Raw genomic sequence first — 25825 nt, forward strand, 5'->3', positions numbered from 1 at the left:
TTTTATCAGGTAGCATTACAGAAAAGCATCACCACAGAAAGCTCCTGATGTTCATTCCCTGTTGTCTGTAACATCCAGACGGAATGGGGAAGGTGTGTGGGTGCGTGCTACAGAAGAGCGAGGCAGCTATACAGCTACTGATAAATGCAGAGCTGTTATTTAGCCTGGATCACAGCATCTGTCCCTCAAGGGCTATGGGAAAATATTATCACAGCTTTACTTACTAGGGAAGTTGCCTATTCCGTGAGGTTTGACTTGCAGTTATGCACTACCAATGTAGAGGGAGAACTGGAAGAGGAGCTGATGTTACCGTAGGGACTGCAATGCCCGAGGAAGTTACCAGCTGCCGTTTGCAGGGTAGATTCCTCCCCTCTTAAAGACAGACTTGAGCCTTAACCCAGTGTGGTGAAGGTTTGTGCGTGTTTACCTGACCCAGCTTGCAGAGGCACAGTTTTGGGGAGCGGATATTTTACGTGCTGACCTGAAGAAGAAATTTTTTCTGGACAAGGATCACAGGAGAATGAGTTTGAGCTTGCAGAAGTGTATCCTGGCACATACTGGGCTGGGACTTTGCATGTGAAGGAAGAGACGGTAGTGAAGCCAGCTACAGGATTATGGCTAGACACATTAAAGCTTTTCATTAGCGCTTTCTGATAAGATTATAAATATTCTGTATAATTACCATTAGCTAGAGTGGCCAAAAGCACAAAGTGGCAAAAAGTATAAGTTCGTTATAAAAATTATGGACAATACACAAGAGGGAAATGCAGAGGATGGAAAAGAGAGCTAAAGTAATTAATCCATTTCTTAAAAAAAAAAAAAAAACTTTTAATAACTCTGAAACATACCCCACAAGTCCCAGTGTGGACCAATTGGCCCTTTGCCACCTTCTACTTCAGGGCAATGGAAACGGGATCCATCAGCTCAGCAAATAACCAGCAGTGAACAAAGACCCCACTGCCAGGATTTGTTGGCACCAACACTATTCCCACGCATCGCCCCGCATCCCCTCTGGAGAGGAGGACTGACATGTTTAGTCCAAGTGTCCCTGCCTGGCACCAGCACCCGGAGCTTTGTCCTCTTCCCCTCCCCGTTTCCCTCCCCAGGTCTTTGGGAGGCCTGAGCTGTCTGAACCATCCAGGGGGTTCCCTCGCACACCGAGCCAACCTCATTGTGCTCTGCCCCAGTGAGCACAACTAATAACCACAGCTCGCCTCCTTTAATTGAGGCTCTGAATAACCCAGAGCAAGTACCAACCCCTCCAACAAAGGCAAAGCTACCCTTAACGCAGAGTACAGCTGCCACTCACACAGGTCCGTGTTGGTATTTCACAAAAGCTGGTCTATTTGCATGGAAAGCAGCTATCACAAAAAAACCAGCTATGAGCATGAATTCCAGGGAAGTCCCCATGGCAGAGAGCATGTCTAGCTTTCCGCGCCCCACACTTGCTGAGCATCAGCAGCTTAGCTAAATTATTTTGTCCTGAAACAGGATTTTCTCAGCAGCTGTGGAAGCCCAGAGGAATGACATACATGCTGGTGATGAAAATTACTGTAAACCAGAGGGTGTTTTTCAGCTCGGAATACAAAACAGATCAGCTTTTCTGCAGGCACTGGTAAGAAAATTACTAATTAGTGCTAAGTGTGGTGATAGGCCAACTCTCTTGCTTAGTTACTCATTCATTAAAGTGAAATTAATCTGGATTTAGATCAATGTAAATGAGTGCAGAATGTAGCTGGGTGTTTTGTTTTGTGAACACCCATCTGCTGCTGTTGCTGACAGCAGAGAAACAAAGCTAAAAGCACAACGTAGGACACCACAAACTAAGCCCTATCCCTAACGAACAAGGCCTGCTATGAAACAGTGATGTGTCCTGTTACAGCTGCTACCCCCCCAAAACTCAATCTGAGCATGTGGAGACATTCAGGTGAACGGAGATTAACCTAGCTAAGACTCACACAGAATTATTGGGGAGCAAAGGAAGGAGGCAGGGAAGGCAGCACGCCTCAAGTTCCCCATGTGGAGAGGTCAAAGACAGCCTTGGCTTGGTAAACAGTGAGAAAACCTTATAGGTAATACACCATATTCTTGTATTTGGCCATGAGGTTCCAGAGCTTCTGTATTTCATTAGGGTCCTCATCCCAGTAACATCTCAGATTAGACTTCACAGTTCACTGTGAACAAACCCAAATCCATGAAGAGGAAGACACCATAGAATCATAGAACTGCCTGGGTTGGAATGGACCTTTCAGAACATCTAGTCCAACCATCAACCCAACACTGACAAGAACCATCACTAAACCATGTTGCTAAGCACTACATCTACCTGTCTTTTAAATACCTCCAGAGATGGTGACTCAACCACTTCCCTGGGCAACCTGTTCCAATGCTTAATAACCCTTTCAGTGTAAAAGTTTTTCCTAATATCCAAATAAAACCTCCCCTGGTGCAACTTGAGGTTGTTTCCTCTTGTCCTATCACTTGTTACTTGCGAGAAGAGACCAACCCCAGCCTCACTACACCCTCCTTTCAGGTAGTTGTAGAGAGTGATAAGGTCTCCCCTCAGCCTCCTTTTCTCCAGGCTGAACACCCCCAGTTCCCTCAGCCGCTCCTTGTAAGACTTGTTCTCCAGACCCCTCACCAGGATGTGATGTGCGTAGGGACTACTTACAAACCTGATAGCCGTGCCACTAAAGAAAAGATGACAATGACAGCATTCAGGACCAGCTGAGGTAACCCACACCCCAAAACAGTGTAGTGTGGCCCAGTGCTTCCACATTCAAACATCCTATCTGCTTTACAGTGCTCAACACTTCTATATTTCTATACAAACCAAACTTGTTCTTTGGCCAGGAGGGCAAGAAGGCAGAGACAGACTATTTTCCCCACTCCTATCCACCCAAAATCAAGATGTCACATTCTCACTGCCTGTCAGGGAAACATTCCTGACCTGGGACTGTGCTATTCCCTGAACCACGGCTGGGCATTGTCCAGAAAGAGTTCATTAGCACAGAATGAACCCATCTCACCAGGTGTCCTGTGGGCTACAGTGGGACATTGCCAGGGCCAGGCTTTGTACTGGCAGTAGTGTAACTTCCAAGGGCCTGTGTTAACACAGCTCATCCTTCTGGGTTGCATTTCTCCTTGCTCCACTCTGCGTGCACTTGTAGAGTCAGGCTCTCCATGACTACTCCTCAGCATGGTCATCCGCAGAGAAGGATGCCTTATTTAAGATGGTTACCTCAATCCCAGAGCTCACTCTGAGCTGCCTAGAACCAGCAGGGATTTGGGTAAGTTACTCCAGCACTGATCACCATGGAGCACAAAGGAGACAAGTAAGTCCTTATGTACCAGTGGTACCTACTACCGGTAGCTTAAGCTTCACCAGGACATTGCCTTAAGCTACCAGCGGTAGCTGCCCTGGCAGACAAGAGGAGACACAAGCAGAATGCCTTCCCAATGACAGTGACTCCATCCTACAAAGGCCCACGCAGGGGCACCACTTTGGGCGGGACACGTCTTTATATAGTGTTACAGAAAGAGGGAATTTTCATGTAAGAAGTAAGACAATGCAGGACTGAGTCCTTTCAAAGTTAGACCTGATCCATACTGGATCTTTTCTACCCTAGCCATCACATCATTAGCTTCACAGCAGACTGCCTGTCTTTATAATGATCAGTCTCAAGGCCAGTTCCTCTTCAATTGTTCCACGTCTGCCTCTCTGGAAAGCAGAGAAGTCAGGGGGAGCGATAAGGACCCAAAGCTCCTGGCAGGAAAGTGAGAGCTTGGTCTCTGCAGCGATCACCAGCATGAACGTACACCCTCTTTCCCTGTTAAGTGTTAGATATGTGGCATTGTTTTCCTTGCCCGTAAGTGACTGAGGATTAGTTACTGAGAAACATCTTGGCAGCCCTCCAGGCCAGCAGACAAGAAAACCACTCTATTGCCTTATGGACAAACAAAGTCTTCAGTTTGTCTCTAATCATATCCATTAGAGCACAGTTTGCTTTCTAATCAAAGGACATATTTTCCATTTTTTCCTTTTTCCCACCTTCCACCCATGCCAGGGCCAAGATGCTGCAAACAACCCTATACATACAGACACTTATAAATTTAAATGTCCCTCCCATTATGGCCTGAAAGCTCAGAAGCTAAAACAAGAGATGCTCTGGTGGCTCTTCTCCTGGGAGAAAGCATAAGGCAAACATACTGGTGATATCTCAACAAGTTTTTTCAGCTCTTCTGCCAGATTCACAGATTTTACAGCTGTAGAAAGCTATGACCAGCATTAAGACCTCTTGCACAGGACATCAGACATCTCACGTCCCACAGCAATATTTGCTCGTTTGGAAACGAATCTCTCCTTTGTCAGAAGAAAATGCTGTTAAAGCCAGCAGTTTGAGGCTGAGCTGAACAAGACCACAACTCTTAAAAAAGGAATCAGCCTGCATTTTAAAGAATCTGGAGGAACACACTCTGGCATTACCCTTGGTGATCTTGTTCCAGTGATTAATTATCCTCAGAGTTAGAAAAAAATGAATCTTACACCCCCCTTGAAAAGCAACCTTTAGTTTACACTTTTGTCTTGCTGAAGGGGTTCAGACTATCAGTGTGCCATACTATTTTTCAAAGTGCTCATCATCTGGTTTGTAGCACAGAGATTACGGTCTACTCAACAATTCCCATAAGTGTAACAAGTTTTAACATAGCTGATGGGCCCACTGTTTTCATGTTTCCATACTTCTCCAAAGGCATGACAGGCACTGATGGTCACATGTCCTTATATATTATTCCACAGGTGGTTTGGGAATTCTGATTGTTAGCAATGTTGGTGTTTAATGTGGTAGGAATTTTCTAAGTCAGTAACTGCTGTAACTACTGAGCAAGAATGAATTTGGACCTGTACATAAACAACAGAGACGCAAAACGAGACTGTAGGCACACCTTCTCTCCTTATTTGAAGCTTGGGCTGGGCAAGCAACAGCTAAGGATAGGACAGTCTTTCAAAAGGTCTTTGTTGGAGGTGGTGCTGGTATCATGTCCACAGCACTATGACTCTCTTGACATCTTGCCCAAATACTGAGCAAGCCCAAGTTTTCATCCTAACGTATCTGTTCAGACAAACGCAGAGCTGCACACATAGATCCAATCTATTATTTGCATTAACTACTTTATACATGTAGATAAACTGCTAAATGTAATTGCTTTTGAATTAACGTTGCCATCATGTACGTTGGTAGAATGACTTCCTGAGCTGGCCCATTTCATCGATGAGAGCATCCACCTCCCAGAGTCAGATTTCATCTCTTTATGCTTCACCTTCACTGAAAAGAGCTGCCACAGTACGACAAGTGTATCCAGCAGGGAAGGTTAAATGCTGCTAGGCAAAATCATAGGGGAGTAAGCACTGTGTTACTCTTTCCTTGGTGAAAGATAACATTAAACACTTCTTCACACTATCACCCTAGAACAGTTCCTCCTCAGCTACAAACCCAAAAGTGTAGGGAGAATCAAACTTAGCATCCAGCCTGACATTTCAGACAGAAAGTGACATAAAAAGCTCAGCCTAAGAGCAGGAAAACTCCCAGACACTGGTTCCTCTTTACTGACTTCAGCTGCTTTTTCATAGGTCCTACCAACTCTAGGGAAATCATCCACGTGTCAAAAAAAAAAAAAAAAAAATCAAACCCAAAACAAACCACCACCAAAGCCCCAACAAAAACTAGAAAAATGACTATACAATTATAGATACATTGCAGATACATGTCTATATTCTCCACTTTCCCATCCAAAATTACGTAATTAAACATCTACTGATTTAATGAAAACTCAGTCTGTACTATTCTGAAATTAGGACACTCCGCTCCCCTCATGGGAGCACAGATCCACCCATCATGAATAGCATGTTTAGCCACCCCTGTGGTTTCCATTCCCTAGATTTTATTTGTATTTACTGAAAGAAAATCACTTGATTCACTTCCAGTTAAATATATATATAAGCATATATAAACATTAAAAAAATAGTGGATGCTATAAAAAGAACCGAGTGCAGAAGAGGAGAAAAGAAAGGATGCTGGATAGAGCCTGTACTCCAGAAGAGGCTAATTTCAAGGTAGGATTGTTGAGGATGCTTGAGTCCATGGGAGATGTGGAGTCCCCCATCAGTGCCCACCAGGAAGGGCCCATATCCACAAAGAGATGACCAGGCAGTACCTTCCACTTAGTGATTTGATCAATACTTGATCTCCTGATCAGTTAGAAGCCATCCAGTCACAGGCAGTGGCTCCCTGGGCAAAGCAGATGAAGGGGAGAGTGCCCTCAGTGCCCTCAGTCCCATTGCTTTCTGGTGACAGCAGGTTCCTTGGAAACTTATGCTATAATGAAGGGTGGGTGGGGGGAAAAAAACCACAGAAAAACAAACCTCTGTGACTATGAATTTATTGGCATAAATTCATCTGCTCTTCTTGGCCTTTCTCCCTCTTGTTCCACCGCAGGACAGAGTTACGGGTAGAAAACACTTTTCCTGAAAAGCTGTTTTCCTCCTGTACGTTTTGTGGTGAAGGGAAGACAATTATTGAGAAGAAAAAAATAAAAGAACAGAAGATGAAAGGGCCAGCCTTGCACAATTACAGCTTTAAGAGCTCCTGCACAACTCCTGAACTGCACCAACATAGTACCACCCTGGCATGAAACTGGTGGTGCCTGTCAATCAGCAGTAGAAGAGACACGAGCAGAAACACCATATGGAAACCTACAGAGTCCTTGAGTGCTGGACTGTGCTGAGCACACTAGGAAGGTGTAGGGACATACCCACCATACCCTTCAGATACTGGAAGGCCGCTGTGAGGTCTCCCCAAAGCCTTCTCTTCTCCAGGCTGAACAACCACAGCTTTCTCAGCCTGTCCTCACAGCACAGGTGTTCCAGCCCCCTGATCATCTTTATGGTCTCCTCTCAACCAACTCCATGTCCTTCCTGTGCTGAGGACTCCGAAGCTGAACGCAGTACTTCAGGTGGGGTCTCACCAGAGAGGAGTAAAGGGACAGAACCACCTCCTATTGTTTCACGTATTTTCTCTGTTAGTAGGACAAGACTTATTTTAGGACTGAAGAGGTTGGATCGGACACCAGGATCTCTAAGCCCCAACAAGCATCCTCTTTATGCTTGGGTGCACCAAAAGTCTCATAGAAAATCTTGTTTCCCATAAAGAAGGGAACTGCACCATGTGTAAATCAGGTCAAGTGAGGTTTTTTTCTGAGGTCTTTTACTGCCCTGCAGTGTGGCCTTAAGAAAACCATTGGAATCACTCAAAGTAACTCAGAATTGAAGTAAACAGCCATACAAAGTTGTGGCAAATCCGAATCTAATACTTTCTCAGATGGTTGTTTGATTAAACAGTTATTATCCTGCTATACTACTAGTTCACAGGAAATAATTAGTTGTGAGATATTACTGAGCATAAACACAGATGAGTAAAACTACTCCATGCTCCAGATGAGAGTCCCAAAATAAAGCTTACTGTTTTAGCTATAATCCAACCTAAGATCATTAATGCTAAAAAAACTTAAAAAGGGAAGCAACCTGCAGTAGGATCTGAACCAGGAAAAACTTTGATGTCCCTGTGAGACCAAGAAATGGGTTTGGAAATTTCAGCAGAGCATAACGTTTTATGATCAAGGCATGCACCCACGAAAAGCAAAGGAAAAAGCTGAGACTTTTCTTTATTATGGACCCCATGCACTAAAACAAATAAATGCATCATAAATTTGACCTCCAAAGTCAAATTACTTGAGAGATATAATAATCTCAAAAAGAGTTTGTAGAGCTGAACATGGCAGCAGGGTGTAGCAGCCCATCCACTAATTCCATTTGTTTAGCAGTCCTATGCTGTATTCTTGTGCTGTCAGCAGTTACCCAGGACAGTATTTTTAACTGAATAATAATATGTAAAAGAATTTACAATGAAAAAAAAAAAGCCCACCCACTGGGATAATCTGCTAATTATAGATGATAAAAATCCTTGATTCTGAACCAGCCACAAATTAAAGAGATTCCTGTGTGCCATCTTACATTGTGTGTATCCGCAGTGTCTCGCAGCATATAAAGCTGTGAGCACATAAATATTCAGTCGGTGATAAATACATTACAAATGTAACATTAGCTCAAAGAAATTAATTCTTCAGGATATTATCAAGGCCACTACAGAGTCAAAGAACAGTTTATCAGATAGGTAAACAAGCCCATCATTAGCTGCTATGCTTGCTAACAGAAATAGGAACAGCTAGTGGAAATGATGTTGAATTTTCAAAAGATTTGTAGCTCTGCAAATTTTACACTAGTCCTGAAACAGCTCCGTTAAAAATCAACATGCACGACTCACTATTCCAGCACAGAGCTCTGATAGCTTGGAGGAACAGTTAGCAGATACCTCCCCAAATACATTGATTTGTAACTAACACAGGAAATTTTCTAGGACATTTTGCCTTTTTTCATGAATTCTTATATACTCAAAGTTCAAGTAACTCTCATGGCCTATGTGATACCTCTAAGATAACGATGACTTGCTTCTAGCTTTATACTGTGTTAGCCTTTTCATTGCAGCAGTGAGCTCTGAACTAACAGGGTCACAAGTGTAGAAAGGGGGTTGTTTCTCTGGAAGGAGAATCGTGATTGCAGGTTGTCGATAAGCTGGACTAGGGCAGGAGCATCACGCCCAGTGTTTGCATTCTAATAGGAGTCCCAGGGCTGGGCACTGCCAAAATATATAGGGAAATATAGTGTCAGGAACTGAATGAAAAAATTGATAGCCAAGTTTCTTAATCTAGACACCTAAGTGACTTTCCTTTCCAAAGTGCCAAGCAGACCCTTCTACCTCTGCTGGACCCTTTCAGTCCCCTGGGATTGTCTGCCCTGAGCACACTCTCTCTATATCATGATCCTTATTATGTGTGCCATGCTCACATACAAGAGCCAAATTTAAAACAAGCCATGCTGTCTTCCCGCAGAGCAGAAACTACTGCAGAGCCAGCATTCCCAGGCGTCGGCAGTGAATTCCTTGAAAATTTGAATAAGGCTAAACTCATAAAATCATAGAATGGTTAGAGTTGGAACCAGGTTGCTCAAAGCCCCATCCAATCTGGTTCCAAGACATTTGCCAGCTTTCCAGTCCCATTCATAGCAAAATGCACCACCAGCTCTTCCACTGGGTTTTTTCACCAGGTCCTACCAGTGAATTCTTAGCTTGTCCTTATGGGAGGACAATGGGTACGGACCAGTAACACGGACTTGGTTAATATGTGAGCTGGTCTGAGCTGGCATCCCTCCCATTTTGATTCTAGTAGAGTACTGTTTGTTTTGGGGTCTGACTTCATTACAGCAAAAACCGGAAAGATCATTACGGAAGAGTGGATTTGTGGGTCTGTCTCGGGCTGCAACCGTCACGCTTCAATTAACAACAAAAAAAAAGGCTATTTGCAGCAAAGGTGTCTTTCAACAACAGTAATTAAAAAATCTGTTTCCTTCTCTGTTACTCTTAATTGTATTTCAGCCATTAGTTATTTTTTAAAGCATTATCTCCTTGCTATAATGAGTCAACAGACTGCAGCAGGTGCTATCACAGTGCACTTCACTTCAAGGGCCAATTTATCACAACGCTTAGGAAGAAGCCCAAGATAAGGGAGAGGAACCCATTCTTTTCACAGGAATAGTCTCTTAGGGATGAAGTACAATTTGGCAGTACAATGTTTGACCCAAAACATATGGCAATACTTGACAATAGTTCTCTAAGCTGATATTGTCTCCTGTGACTGCAGAAATACCATAGCATCAGGTAACTAGATGAGAAACAGAACACCCAACACCTAGGCTTGCAAGCAGACTGGCCTGTATATGCCAGTATATATATCAGTAATGTAAATCCCAACAGATTAATTTACTGGCATAAGGAACCAAATATTACTGTATTCCCAGAACACAGTGGGGAAAGATCCAACTCTCATGCTTTTGGCTGTGAAAGTGAGGAATCCAGCACGAGCAAGTTATCTAAGCTCTCTTGATAGTTAATGAAAAGAGATTGGCAGTCAGAGGTTGAATCACACCGCCTGCCTTGGACAGTCTTCTTGAAAAGGATGAATCACTCTCTGGAGGTGTTTATTCCTTTCCACTGACTATCAAAAGAGTCCAGACAAATAACTTTCAGGCCACTGTAGTCAGATGATATGAATTCCACCAAAAATACTTGAATATAAAGATACAATATTGTTTAATTCAATTTCTGGATCTCAGTTCTGGTCCAACGTCTGTTTTAAACTCAGAAACACCCTCAAGCTGTTAGAGTCATTTGCCAGAAAGCGTTAGCACTAGCAACTAAAATTCTGCTGCACCATCCTACTTGTGTCATATTAGTACTGCAGCGTCTCACAGAGATGTTATGTCTTCACTGCCAAAACGGAGAAGTTTTTATAGTAGATAACTAATATATGCTATCTATCTTGCTATAAAACCCTGGGGGAACAAAACACAGTGATTTCTACTGCAGTGTAGCTAAACAAAGTCTCACCCTGAGGTGGTGGATTGGGTTGATCGTGTGTAGTTACACTGCAGTAAAAACGTCCTGTATTTCCTCTTCACTAGGGCTTTAATGTGTTATGGCTTTTGTCTACCTCACTGTAAAAAAAAAAAAAAAAAAAAAAAAAAAAGACCGATGTTTCAGGCTGAAAGGACACAGCTTTATTTTCCAGAGTTTATGTATATATATAAAATATATATATAGAAATAAATATGTCTCATATGCATGCACACATACATATGTATTTTATATATAAATTTCTTCATTTCCTAGAGTACAGATCAAGTTATAGCCAAACTGAGACTAAATGTTGCCTATTGAGCTGCAAGGAAATGGACGGGGTTTTGAAACCTGACGTCACACAAGGCTGCTATTCAACAGTTGAGGACAGCAAAGGAAAACCACAGTATATGGAGCTACCTCCCCCGAAAGATACCCTCCCTGCTTCTGGTCGGCGTTTGCAGTAGCATTTACAGTTCATGAAATGGAGAGCAAGCCGAAAGGCATTTTATGCAGAACTCGGAACTGTTCTCCATCATTTGCAACTACATTAACATAGGAGAGCTTCTTCAATCTCTTATTTGCATTTTAAAGAACCTAAGTAGTATTTCATCAAAAAAAAGCAGTTCTCCTAGGTGTTCAAAACACTGCCACAGTTTTTTGTTTCACATTATAAACAAGATTACTGATTTGAAAAGGAATCTGGTATTTGGGTGTAACTTATAGGGAACTTGATGGGATTGAAACACTAACCCTACAATTTACTACCAAAAATAGCCCACCAGTGAAACCATGCTGCAGCTCTGCCACTGGGGAAGAATTATTCTCCGCAGAGTGGTACATTACAATTCAATTTTGCCTGTTGGCTCAGTTCATTTGAAAACAAAATGGGAAGTTGAAATTCAGTGGCAGAAAGGGCTGATAACCTGTACAAACTTTCACAGGAGAACGGATGCACCACTTCATCTTATCAAAGGATGAAAAAGGAAATGGTTATGTCATTTGAGTTTGAACTCCAATAACGACGCTAAGATCTCCTTTGCAGAGAGTCCACGTAAGGTTTACATGTATCAGAGATCTACCTACAGCTTCAAAATAAGCCCTTAGAAATCTAAATTACAAGCTTTGCTTCCATCCTCAGCACAGGGATAAAAACCACGGGCTTCTGAAGACAGCTCAGCAAGACACAGAACTGGAAACAATGGTTTAATCCCAGATCTGAAAAATAGGTGGTCCCGCCTATTTTGTTTCAGGGGTTAATATGACAGCTTGTCTACGTCTGAGCACGGTTTTGTTCTAACAGTTCTCTTCTGCCTGTGAAATTGTTTCTGAAATCAGTTTAACTTTCAGGTGATGCAAAAACCTTGATTCAATGCCATGAAAGGTCACAAATTTTCCATTGAAGCTATTTGACGAAAAATTAGCTCTTTATCCAGAGCTTTTGTGCTAAACATTTGCACAAGTGTCACAGGCAGCCTGTGACCAGCAAAGGCTGTGTCCCTCCCACGAGACCCAGCACCTGCCATGGTACCTCCAAGCTCCCTCACTACCCAGAATATTAGAATTTGCAGCTCTCATTGCAGTTATGCATCACAAGACTTTGAGGCTTGAATACATGGAGCCAGGAATGAAAAAAAAAAAAAAAAAAGACCCAACAAACCAGTTCTGAGAGACCAAGCTCACCATTGCTATAGGGCATTTACAGAAACATTAATTTCCTAAGGAGATGCGGGGTTCAGGGGTTCAGGAAATGTATAATATGCTCTGATGGGGTCTTTGATGCATTGCATGGGGTTTTGCGTGCTCTGACAAACATTCCCACTTCTGTCATTCACAGTAAATTCTGCCAGCTCCATCAACAGAACTGGGACTAAATCTCCATAGTACCTCTCCTGACTTGGCTTTCCCTATCCTAAATAGAAGTAGATCCCCAAATTGAGGGAGAGCAGAGGAAATCTTTCCTTTACAGGTGCACCTAATGAGGGCAGTTGATGGTCTAGCTCCATTTAAAGCCTGTGCTGAAAGATACCACTAGATTTTTATGGGAATAGCCACAAAAAACTTTTTTTTTTTTAAAAAAAAAAAAAAAAGAAAAAAGAAAAAAAGGCAAGCCTAGATTCTTAAGTAAGTGGTGTCCTTTCACACAAGAGCTGCTGAGGTTTAAAACATTTTAGCTTTTTGAAGGACACAGGGCAAGGGTTTTCTCCTCATCTCTCTGCTTTTCTTGGGCAGAAAAGCCTGTAACTAAACCTGAAGCCCCAGAGGTTTTTGTGTGCCTTGCCCTAGTCTCCTGCTGAGCATCTGCCCAGCTTCAGAGTCATTCTTTCTACTGAGCATTCCTTATCAGCTCATCAGAAGGCAAACACCAAGACAGAGGATGCTGCCCCAAGGATGAGCCCTCTCTTTTACCCTGTCATTTGGACTCCACCGGAGCAGACAGAAAACCTCCCTCTGATTGCAGCTGGATAAGTACTGGGTTCCACAGCCTAATTTTCAAAGTGCTGAGCACCCACAGCTCCTGCAAAATCAATGAGGGCTGCAGGCAGTGTTGAAAAAACAAGCTACTAATAACTCTCAGCACATGACAATATGTTCCAGCTTTTTGCCTGTTCCTATTTCTGTATTTCTCTTTCATTCCTATACTATTTAGAAATGGCTCCCATAGTCACCATATTTTTCCTCTTTTTGTTCTCTAAACAGCACATTACTTTTTCGTAAGACGTAATTTCTCCTGCCACTGAGACCCATACTTTTCCTGATTGTCTCAATGTTTCTTTCTAATGTCTGGGACTTAGTTTTATTTGTCATGAGTCTAATCTTCTCTCTGCCTTTACAATTAGTTTTACTGTACACCAAACATTGTTCACAGAGATTTCTTGTCTGAAATGCAAGAAAAACTATTACAAGCTAGGGGAGATATTATCATTCAGCTGGATTCTGTGATCTCAGACAAGACATTGTTGGCAGTCCAGGGATTAATTGCTTTATGTAAAGTGATTGTCCATGTTTTAGGATGCTACTATTTGTATATAACTGTTAAAGACAGAAACTAGAGATAAGAAAAGCAAGTGCAAAAGGTTTAATCGATCTCATTTTATTATGCTTCTACCTTCAGAGTCCCTTATTAAGGCTCCCAGCAGCCTGTACAAAGTTGCAGGTTTGGAACAGACTCCTTTTCTTTGCTGTATCAAAGAAGAGTAGAAGTAGCACCATTTTCTGCCACAGGCTGATTTCTAAAATTCTGTTGTTTGGATGACTTCAATTCATACCTTTGCTGCCCTCAGCAAAAAGGAGAAATCAGGCCACAGCTGCTGCAAGGCTGAATTTCCTCCTCACCTGAAGGCAATGTCTAAGACATTGTTTTTTCCAATGTACCAGGGAAGAAAAATAAGTCTATAAATCACTTTCCAGAACTGTGATGGAGCTAACAACGGTTCTGAGGGAGAGAAGCTACCTGGGTGCGTGATCACAGAAATATGGAAGTGCTGCCTGGAGGTCCTGACAGACTGTATGTAAGTGGTGGCAAGCTTCTTCATCCCACCTACCAATGATTTCCAGACAGACACAGCCCCTGTCCAAGGAGGGAGAGTTCTGTCATTACAGCTACACCCCTGAATGACCAAGTCAGTAGTAAAGCAGCAATAATTATGCATACTAAAAGCCTGTTTAGGGAAAATGGACCAGAATCATTCAGAGATCCATCTGCAGTGGGATATTTCTCTTAAACAGGCCATTTATGCAAGGCAAGTAAGCCTAGAAGTGGTTTCAATAGGAAGAACCCACCCAGCAATCCACTTTGTGCACACTTAGACCAGAGGATAGCAGAGCACAGGCTCAGATTTACAATGGGAGCACACGGAGGATTTTCCACAGCTTTCTGAAGTCCTTATCTAATGTTCATCAACCTGATATGAACTAGCATGGTATCAAGCACGCAATGCAGAACTTCCACTCCCAGTTACTTGTTCTCACCTTGTGCCACTTCTCCGCTAGGACAGCCAATCTCCCTGTGGCTGCACAGTGAACTAAATCGGACTAAAATCTAACCTGGGAAAGAAAACAGGAACGTTCATTGGCTCCCTGCTGTCATTCATGGTGGAGCCACATAAATGCCTGTACTGTCAGATGGGAGAAGGAAGTTAGTAAGAATGAGACTTTCTTTTTTAGCTGTGGGGCTGGCTTTAACTGGTTGTAAAACAGCCCTGTTGCTAATCTCAGAATAAACCTACTCATTTCAGAGTCCCAAGCAAAATAGGACATTATTTAAATGACATGGAGATTACACAGTGGCAGAACAGAACTGTAGTCACGGTCTGGGAAAACAGTCACTTCTCCATGATCTGTGGAGGAACTGAGGACCGACCAGCAGTCACTGTGAGCTCCCTGATCTCAAGGATTTCTGCCTGCCACACATAAGCTCTGGAACCATCTTGCTCTAAACTGGTGATGACTGGACCAAGTGGAAAATCAGATCTGGGAATTTCAGGAGTTTGATTTGAAAACAAAAAAAATGCTTTAAGATGAAAAGAGTATCCTTACTGTGCTTCCTGAAGCCATAATCCAAGATACCAGGTTGTTCTTCAATCCACCCAATGACAGAAGAAAGTTGTGTAATGTCATCGCCACTAAACCTATCAAATATTTTATCTCCTCCCAGCATATCATCCACGAAAAGTTAAATTTTTTTCTTCCCTTTCAATCAAAAGATAAATCAGATGGAAAATCTATCATAGGCCTTTTATGCCTTCACAGGAAACTACAGTGAGCCAGCTAATATGGCGATGAAAGGATGTGCGATCTTGTCATCTGTGACATGAGAGATTGCTAGAAGTTGGAGATGTTACAGAGTTTGAGAAAGCCACCACTGCAGCTGGCAGAGAAGAGCATCAAGAAGCAACAGGAGATATCAGAGGTGATATCAGCTGGGTCACTGTCTAGCTGCAGCTTTTAAAAAAACAGCAGTTGTCTGCTGAGCTTTTAATAGGCTTCCCAAACCATCTGGAAGTGATTAGATTTTCAAGTGAGAATAAAAATGTTAGTAGCTGTACTTAAGCCTGGACATACTCTTAAGCAGCCAAACATGGAATATTCCACTAGGAATGCTGCCTGTGGCAGGTGTGACGTATGCATAAGCTACAAGCATAAGAGTTAGATTATCTTTATGGGACATATCATGTTAATCAGACTTTAATCAGTCAGTTAGACATCAGCTATTACTCCAAAACACCTCAAGCTTCTCTGCATTCAATATGGAGATGGGTGCCACAGATTTTTCCAAGAAAACATATGGGTGCACTTCTGGCATCTACCAAGTTCTGCCAGATGACAAGAAGCTATGTTCAGATTTATAAAAGGTCTCTACAAGCCATCACAACAATAAGAAAGAGCTCTTGCAATAAGACTAAGCAAGACTTAGAACTACTGCTAAGCTGAATTTTGGAAGAACCCAAATAAAGCCATACTCCAACTATGGAAGTAAAAACAGTCTACAAATTCCCAAGTCCACAAATTCTGTTCAACAAACTAAAAGAATTAAAACTACTTCCACAACTGAGTTCATTAAAATACTTTAGGATTCTCACTCCTGCCAGCTTTCTGAGTTCTACCTCCTTTCCTATTCTGTGATGTCTAATGAAAAGCTACCTAAAAATGAACATTTCTACAGTGAAATCTCAGAGCTCAACAAGGAGTATAAAATGAGGGTAAACAGTTAAGCAAATATGGTTAAGTGCTGATGTATTTAGATATTTCAGTATGCATGTGAGATTTGACTATATTGATGTCTTTTAGGAACTGTCAATCAAGATACGGCAATTCAGACGCCTACCCTTTGTCATGGTCTCTGTGTATGAGATGTTTTTAACACTGAAGGCCAAGAAGAAACAGTTTGCTGTTCTTCTGTGAAATGCCATGAACCTGAGCAAAGCTGACTTCAAAAAAAATACATTTCTGAAGGGTTCAGACTATTATTTTTAATGGTGTTCAAGGTGTTGCCATGAAAGCTGGAAGCCCTTTTGCATCAGAAACAGAACAGTGGTAGCATAAGACATTTTATGCATTGCATACACAACCCAGAGTCAACAAAGACACGTACAAATAGAGAAATAAATGTTAGGAAACATCCAAACATGTGATTGCTTTTGAAAATTTACCACAGGCCTCACTATATCAACTGAAATCAATGACAAACCATTGGTACCAACCAGTCACTGAAACATTTCGGCTTCAGCTCCTTGTGTTTGCAAAGCATTTGGGATTTGCATGACATAGTTCACATGCATAGTTCCACACAGAGAAAGCCATCATGGCAAGGAGCTTATCAAGCTCACAGACAACTAAAAACTGGTTGTAGAAAGGGCTACATTATATATGAAATTCACTACTCAACATAGACCAATGCCAAGCACAATAGTCTTGTAGTAGTTCCTTAGAGAACATCTGCTTGTGTTTCTCCTATTACTAGCTGTAGAAAAAAAAGAAACCCAAATCTTAGCAGAGACTGTACCTCTGAAGCCAAATTTATTTTCAAGCTGTGAAATCTGACTTTTGCAGAAAAGCAGAGGCTTAGTAATAGCACATACATGCCATGTACTCTGAGGGTGCCAAGTCACAGACCTGCTTTATGGAGTTAGTAAAGAGTGAGAATGTTTTTGGAGAATATTTTTGCTTAGCTTTGCAAACGGGATCTTATCACCTGCCTGGCTTAACGATAATAGAATAAACTCAAATATGACAGCATCCCAAGCACTGCAATCAGTGTTTTTAAGAAACAATTACCTCTGAGCAGGTATGGGTGTTTTAGGTCACCATTGCAACATCTCCCCCCATTGAGGCTTAAATGTCAGATGATAGTGTTAAACCTCAGTGCAACCAGATCTAAGCCAGGCTGACAACTTTGTACATGCATTATCTTATCAACTCCAGTTTTACATTAAACCTGGGATGTAAATGAAGAAATTAACTTTCTTTGACAAGCATAAACCTACTGTTTACCTAGCAAAAGCAGATGCTAGTATATTTTTCAATATTCCATAACTGCCTGTTGCTCTCTCCACAACATATAAGCAGAAATGCTATTTAGGAAGCATGTAACATCTCTGGAATTTTTAGCAGAATGCATCTCTCCTGCTTTCCTGTGAAAGCATCATCCATTTTTGAATACTAACTATAGTCTGGAATGTAATTGAGATGTTTGGCAAAAATATCTCCTGCCACAATGTCCCACTGAGCAGACATGTTATTTTTCGATTCCGCTGTGCTTACTTCCACAAAATGAAATGAGAGATAAATGCTATTAATGCACTTAATGACATGTTCTTAGCAAGAAATTCGGTCAAATATAGCAAGATGGAATGACCGAGTGTAGGACAGACTAGTGAGACCAGAGACAAGTGATTCTGAACAGCTGCTGGCATGAAATTCAGTATTTAAAACACTGTGTGACTCTTCACATTTCAGTAGTACAGCAGTACAAGGACTGGAAGACTCATCATTGGTCAGTACAACAGAAAAAACTTTCTACCACTTCCACTCTTTGATTCATGTGTCTCCCAGGAGCTCACAAAGGATTATGTCTATTAAAACACTACCTTGGCTGTGGCAATGCATGTTTTTGTCTTAGAATGTGCACACTAACCAGAAGTTTGGCATGTGCCCTCATCACATCCTCCACCCACTTGGTGGCTTGTATGTTCCTGGTTTATGCAGTACTGTCATATTAAAATTACAGAAAGTAAACTACAACAGCTATTAAAAGTTTTCCCTTCTAAATATGTGCAGGGTACATCCCTTACAGTGAACTCATCTCCTGTTCCTACTGTGTTAACATAAAATTTAAAAGTGGCACATTCACTAGAAAACAGTGGCTGCAAAAAAAGCAGTCACCTAGATATTGTTGGGCAGTGTCAACTGCTTTATGCCTGCTCATGCTGGTCACTCTTTAAGAAACATACATAAGCCCAGAACAGCACTTTTTTTTCTTGCAAAAGAGGGTCACAGAGAGGAACAAAAGACCCTCAAAACACCACCTACAAAGCCCCCTTTTTTTTTTCAGGCAACTTATTGTCACCTGATCTCTTCTCCCTGGTATCCAGTGATAGGACACATGGGAATGGTCCAAAGCTGTACCACAGGAGCTTTAGACCGGACGTTAGAAAGCATTTCTTTACCGAGAGGGTGGTCAAATGCTGGAACAGGCTTCCTAGAGAGGTGGCCAATGCCCCATGTCAGTGTTCAAGAGAAATTTGGATAATGCCCTTAATAATATGCTTTGACTTTTGGTCAGCCCTGAAGTGGTCAGGCAGTTGGACTAGATGATCACCGTAGGCCCCTTCCAACTGAAACATTCTATTCCATTCTATTCTATTCAACAGTAATGCAAGTTCCTGAACTGCAGACCCCGTCATTTTAACACTGCAACGTATTATAACATCATACAGGGAATCTATTCACCAATTGGACCGGGACCTTACAGAGTCATTTATTATCTTTCAAGTCCAGACCTAGGAACCAGAGCAGTGTCCCAAAGAACTCACAGTAACCACAGCACACACTGTAAGCAGCAACAAAACCCAGCAACTTTTATGTAGTCACCAAGAATGATGGAGTGATTTATCAGGGGTGGAAAGAGAAAGAGGTATGTGATTGTTGTTCCCATTAAAGAGCTAGGAGATACCGTCCACGATGCCATTACAGTCCTCTTTAACAGGGTGCTGGAAATTCAAAGTTCATTTATTCAGTGTGAATTTCACACACTGCTCTCCATTAAAAGTAATTCAAAACATCACCAAGGTTTATGTGGTTTATAGCCAGAGCACTTAGGGAACACCAGTTGTCAGCAGAGTTGGAATGCTGAAAGGCAGAAAAGCACAAGAATCCTTTTGCAGCATCTATAGCACCCGTTACACACCCTAACACCAGCAAATAAGGGTAAATAAACCAAATCCAGGGTGTAAGATGTCACCCTTCATATTCAGTAGTCCACAATATTATAAAATAACTGAACTATATCAAAACCAAAAGGGAGTTCACTTTTTGGTCTCTAGTTGACCACTAGAAGCTGACCTATAGTTAATGTTGACTTGGGCAGAAGAACCCAGAAGTAAAATGACTTCTCACAGAGTGGAACAGAGTGGAAGACACTAAAATAAGGAATTATCATCATAGAATTATAAGCATGAAAGAAAACAATCACAGCTTTTCATATGCTAACTGAACTTATTATAGTTCTAATTGTGTAGAAGAACTGGGAGCTCTACTTACTTTCACAGAGACGTCTTCTCAGCTTCCCCCGAATTTTATCAATGGCGTTGTAATCGGAGACATGAAACACATGAGCAGACTTGGGCTCTGAAGCAATCTCATCAAGTTCCTCTTTTAAGGCTTCGCCAACACCCACAGCAAAGATCCGAATCCCAGCCTGATGGGCTGCAGTGGCTGGATCTAAGACATAATCCTGGCTCCTTCCATCAGTCAGCAGGATAGCCACTTTTTTAACAGTTGGATCGCTAAGTCTCCCACCAGCTTCTTTGGAAAAACTGTAGGTGTTGATGTACCTGAGAGCATCTCCAGTGTTCGTATTGCCCCCATAATACCTAATTTTTCGTGCAGCCTCTTTGATTTCCTCACGGGTTTTGTATTTTCCCAGGTCAAACTCTGTGGTTGGATGATCACTGTATCGCACCACACCTACACGGGTTTTGTCTGGGCCAATCTCAAAAGTTTCCACTAAATTAGACACCCACTGCCGAACTTTCTCAAAATCTTCTTTTCCAACGCTGGAGGATGCATCCAAGATGAAGACAAGGTCATAGTGAACATTCTTGCAACCTGCAAGAGTGGTAGAAAAATATCACTAAGGGAAGCTGAAAGATGAGTATCAGACATACTAAATATTCCCTAAGCATAGCTCTCTAGTGAGCAATTTGGAGGAGGCAGCAAACCCTCTTCCTATCCTGCAGAGAAAGTGCAGATTCTTAGCCTTTCTTCCTTGTGATTCACCTCATCCGTTTCGGGACACCTACAGTAGATTAGCACAGACTTTGCTTTGAAATGCAAACCCTTTCTCTTCCTGCACTACTAACTGCCTCCACGCGATCTTTCACCTACACCACCTGCATGCATATGAAGCTATTTTTCTCAAACTTCATTGCAGTGCCTTTGCTCAGGCAATGCTCTAAAATTACCTTGGCAGATCCAGATACCTGTCCTGACCTTGCCTATGCCAATCCTGGCCATGAGTATTGAAGCTTTCATGTTCCCTCTTGCATTAATATTATGATTTATTTATGCTTAGCTAGAAGCAGTTCTTTTGCTCAGCATGATATCTTCATGAAGCAAGTTTATAACAAGATTATTTTGATTTTGAGGCACTCTGCCATTGACTATTGACTAAAGGATGAGTCACTGAATACTGGGATGGCTTCCTTGACAACAAAGGGCAGTTGCTTTGTAAGAGAAAAGTTCACTCATCCCCACAACCATCCCTTTGGCTCCAACCATGATGTTTGTAATCTGAGGCCTGTGTAATCCAAAAGGCAAACGTATTTAAATTGCAGCTTGCTTGCCCTATGAAGCCAGACTGGTCATGTATTTGTCAGCCTCTTGCCAAGAAAGTAGATCCCCCAGGAGATGTTTTCTTTTTCTTTCTGAATATATGCAAGCCAAGAGGCAGTATATTCATAAATGTCCCACAGATGCCAAGGATTTATCAACATAATGCCCCAACTGGACAAAATGTATATATACACATATGCTATTTAATTCATTATTATAGACGATAATCCCTAACAAATTATGAGTTTCAAGACTGAAAGCTGCTCTACAAAGTCAATTTATCCATGGTCACAACGACCAGCCATTGTTTCTCCAGTAGTTCTTGTCTCACGCTGTCTCACAACGTACAACTGCCTGTTTGAACCAATAGTAAAAAGCTATTTTGACCAATCGTGTGGAGAACAAAGCACATAAAACATGGTACAAGACAGAAAGCTGGTCCACACCAGTCCCTGTGCCGCTTTATTTCTCTCAGCTGAGAGGACTCTTCTATGTCCCACTGAACTGGTGATGTTATATCTGTCCCCTAAGCTGTTGGCAATTGCCTTCAAATCCTGCTGCTTTACCAGGATCTGAGCTGGTAGCCCACATCTACATACACCCACTGAGAGCAGACCTGTTCTTGTTGACTCCTGTATCACTGCAGGACCCTGATTCCCCCAACTGTTCCCACTACGACCATATTAATAACCTCCTCTGGGCTCTGACCTGGGTTGACTGAGCTACCTCCCTTGGTCAGAAAATCTGAGAGAATTTGTGAGAATACATACAGGGTATGCCAACTGAGGACAGGTTACCTATCCATACATAAAAAATTATGTTCTCACTGTACAGTTTGCATGTTCTCAAATCACTCATCCCAGCCAGGTCCCAATAATTAAATGTCTATCAGTGACTACCTCGAACCTGCCTCACCTCTGTAGACTTGCCTAGAGAATAGCTGACCCTGGTTGCTGTCTTTAGACCAGAACTAGACCTTGACTCACTGAGTACATTCCTGGCTTGATCTTGGACCTGCTTCATCACTATGAGCTTGTCTGGGAATTTAGATTGTCCGTTGAGCCTGCCTGCCATCCCCAGACTTCCCCGCTCCCTGGCTGTGGCTGGTAGGACAGGCTGTGGTTGACGAGACCCTGTCCTGCCAACCCAGGGAGACCCCCAGCTCCTGGCTGCCCATCCGTTAGGAAGTAGTCTGTCCTTGGTGCGCTGTTGACCAGAGCTAAAACAGCGACGTAAATACACCCAAATATAGACATTAGCTGAGGACTAGGATGTTTTTAGCTGGAATGGACTAAAGAGTATGGAGGTGTCATACACAGTGCATCCAGTCAAGCACTTACTTGACAGCCAGCTCAGTGAACAGAAACATGAATTTTACTACCCAAAGCAGAGGGGAATGATGCTGTTGCCGTATTTCCTCACTGAGTTCCAGCATTTGAGCCTACGCAAAAGTCACAAAGTCTTCTCCAACACCCAAATTTGACCTTACAGTTCATAAATTACCTCTGGTGTATTTCATCATCCTGGGGCTGTCCACCTGCCCTGGAAAGGACAGGAATCCCAGAGCAGCCCACTGCTCTGGAAAGGAGACTGTGGGTGGCTCAGTCACATAAAGAGGACTTCCCTTCAAATAAGAGTAAAAACATTACAGGTGGGTATTATAACCCTGCAGGGCCGTGCTTGTGGTATTGCATGATGGCCGTGAGAGTGGTTGAATATACACCTGGTGTGTTGCAAGTGATGATGACAAATGAGCATCACCTGTTGCTGTGCTAATTTACTCAGCAGGGTGCATCCCAAAGACCCAACCCAGGTGCTGCTGTTCCTTCAGTGTCTACGGAAACAACATATAGACATGGGCTTGGGATCATGTTGGGAACAATCCATCTGCACGTGATCATGTTGGAAACAACCTGTCCACATCAGATCATGTTCTGTGATGGTGTTTTGTGAGTGAGGGAACACTTGTCTCTAAGCACAGGGCAAGAAAGGTCTGGCTGGAAACACACAGTAACTCTCTCAAAGGTTATCGGAGTAAGGAAATTACTGAATAAATCATTTTATATTATCAAGTGTAAGTTACATTACATCTGTGTATATTTACTGGACTGCCAAGTGTAGTTCTGCTTGATTTTTGCAGAATATAAAGGACACAATAAAGTGAAACAAGAAATCTCCCCTCCTCTGTAATTCATTATTATATTAATCTATTCTAAGAGAATATTAATTAAGTGAGACTAACCACAGAATATAAAGGCTTAAGTAAAAAAACCCACAAGCTACAGACCTTCTTGTTGCTTATTTTAACAACTCTCAGCGGGTGAGATGACTGCAATTAAATACCAAACAGAACAGACAGAATGAATCCTGGTGGTGTTCAAAGGCATAGAACCTTAAAACAAAGGGCTTTTAAGGTTTAAAAAGCGATGCCTGTTCAGGCAGTATGCAGGGAAGAAAAAGATAGTCTTTCAGGATCATTTTCTTAGAGTCAGTGATTCTTTGCTTGCAGACCTGATGGCAGTGAGACGAAATGCTGCAGAAAAGATTTTAGTAAATATTCATCTGCATTTGTAGCACATTTTTAATGTCCACTGCTGGACAAAATTGATTGTTTTCCAAGAATGCTGTAATAATATTGTTTACTGGCAGAAACAGTTCACGTTAAGTGAATATGGGAGATAATTCATAGAAAGTGAACTTTCAGTTTCATAATTACAGGAATAGTCTCTGGAAGTATAATTCCAGGAGCTGCATTCATCCACTCAGACACTGAGTCAACTATTTTGCAATACTGCCATTAAAAATAGTTCACAAACAGTCCATAAGCCCAAAATTATTTAAAGTAATCACAGAATGAACATCGCCATATCCTTCCTGCGACTGATCCACAAGCAGACAAAAAGATGAGATTTCACTTTGTTTCATTACTAAGTACTTATTCCTGTTAAACTTCACCTAAAAAGCTTTATATAGATCACATAACAAAACTGTAAAGCAGCTATTTCCTAGACTGAGAGAAGGTAGAAAAGATAATTTTCTTTCTTATAAATTAGCCAAGGTGACAGAATAGCATCCTTCCTAGAAAAAGAGACAGAGAGTCTCCATCTCAAAGTACTTTTGGGCTTTTATATCAATAAACTGCATGGGTCTACAACTGTTTTCTGTCCCTGAGGTACAGCATCATTCACAAACAGATAACTCTTCCTACTCCCCACCAAAAGCAATATGTCCTTGTCAAGACTGCCTGTAGGAACAGTCCCTCAGCTGCACCATCCTCTATTGCAGTCAGGGGCATTTGGGAGAGAGTGCTCACCAGCATGGGCCAAAAGCCATGCCAGGGACCATTCTAGCAACTAGGCAATATGAGCCAAGAGAGGGTACGAGCAGTGCCCTGGCCCTGTTTACCTCCCTTGGAAAGTCCCAGCCAGATAGAAGATTCACCAGATCTAATCTGAAACTTACTGAAGACAATGGAAGAAGTGATCTCTGTTCCAGTGTAGGGCAGATGAATCACAGAATCATAGAATGGTTTAGGTTGGAAGCGACCTTAGAGATCATTGAGTTCCAACCCCCCTGCCATGGGCGGCAACACCTCCCACCAGACCAGGTTGCTCAAAGCCCCATCCAGCCTGGCCTTGAACACCTCCAGGGATGGGGCATCCACAGCTTCTCTGGGCAACCTGGGCCAGTGTCTCAACACCCTCACAGTAAAAAATTTCTTCCTAATATCTAATCTAAATCTACCCTCTGAAAAATATTTAGAATATACTGCATTCTCCCTTTGCCCTAGGTAGCTGATCTAACCTTCCTAAATCCACAGCAGAACAAGAGACCCTATGTAAATCATAACTAATCCCTGAACTATCTCCATTCCTAGGGTCCAATTTATGTCTTTTCCTGCTTGGTTTTTATATTATTTTCCTCCTAGCAACTATAGCTTCTCAGCCACCTAAAACCCCCGCAGCTACTTAGCACGAGGCAGTAAGGCGGACGGCGTGTACCTGCTCTTTGTGCCTCAGTTCTCTCCCCGCCGAACACGAATGTGAGAAGAACCAGGAGATGGGGCACGCGGCATCTTCCTGGAAAGGACATATCTCCTTTCTCACATCAGCTTGTCTTTTCGCCGTGGTGAGAAGCTTGCTAGTAATCCAATCCGTAGCCTAAAATAAAGAGCAAGCGTTATTTCAGAGAAACACAAACAGAAGTAATGATGCAAATCATGGGAGCAACATTCTGGGGAGTTGTCTCTTCTGCCTGTCATTTTGTTTGACCAGACACAAACTGCTCAGACAAAGAGGCAGGAGTTCACCTACTTTTCAAAAGCTATAGCCTTTCACTGGCTCTATTCAGTATGCAGCAGCCTGAATGGAAAAAGGAGAGAGATTACCAGATTATTATACTTTAATTGAGCCCACTGCCAACAACACAATCAATGCACTGGAGTGGAAACCGTTCCTGACCTGGCCCTCCCACGCATTCATCATTAGGAGATACACAACGCAGAACCGAGATACAAACCACTGCAAATCACACACAACCGGTTGTCACTTCACCCGTCACTGTTTTCAGTTCTGGAGTCTCAGAAATGACAAACGCTAAAAATACGTGGTTGTTTTCATATACTAATTTGTTGCTATCGGTCCTTCTCTATGGGAGTAAACTCAGCAGCTTCAAAACACATCTTTCAACTGTTTAGTTTAAAGGAG

General features: G+C 42.2%; 1 protein-coding gene across 1 annotated transcript in view; it reads right to left on the reverse strand.

Annotated features, from left to right (window-relative positions):
* The window catches only part of COL22A1 (collagen type XXII alpha 1 chain), a 199071-nt gene extending 173860 nt beyond the window's left edge, over positions 1-25211 (reverse strand). Inside the window, exons 1-2 of the mRNA XM_074145482.1 lie at positions 25121-25211; positions 19827-20393 (exon numbers count right to left, since the gene is read on the reverse strand). Coding sequence (XP_074001583.1) covers positions 19827-20393; positions 25121-25211 — 658 coding nt within the window. The remainder of the gene's footprint in view (positions 1-19826; positions 20394-25120) is intronic.
* Positions 25212-25825: the final 614 nt, after the last annotated feature.

This window comes from Numenius arquata, chromosome 3 (genome assembly GCF_964106895.1).
Source record: "Numenius arquata chromosome 3, bNumArq3.hap1.1, whole genome shotgun sequence".
Classification (NCBI taxonomy): Eukaryota; Metazoa; Chordata; class Aves; order Charadriiformes; family Scolopacidae; genus Numenius; species Numenius arquata.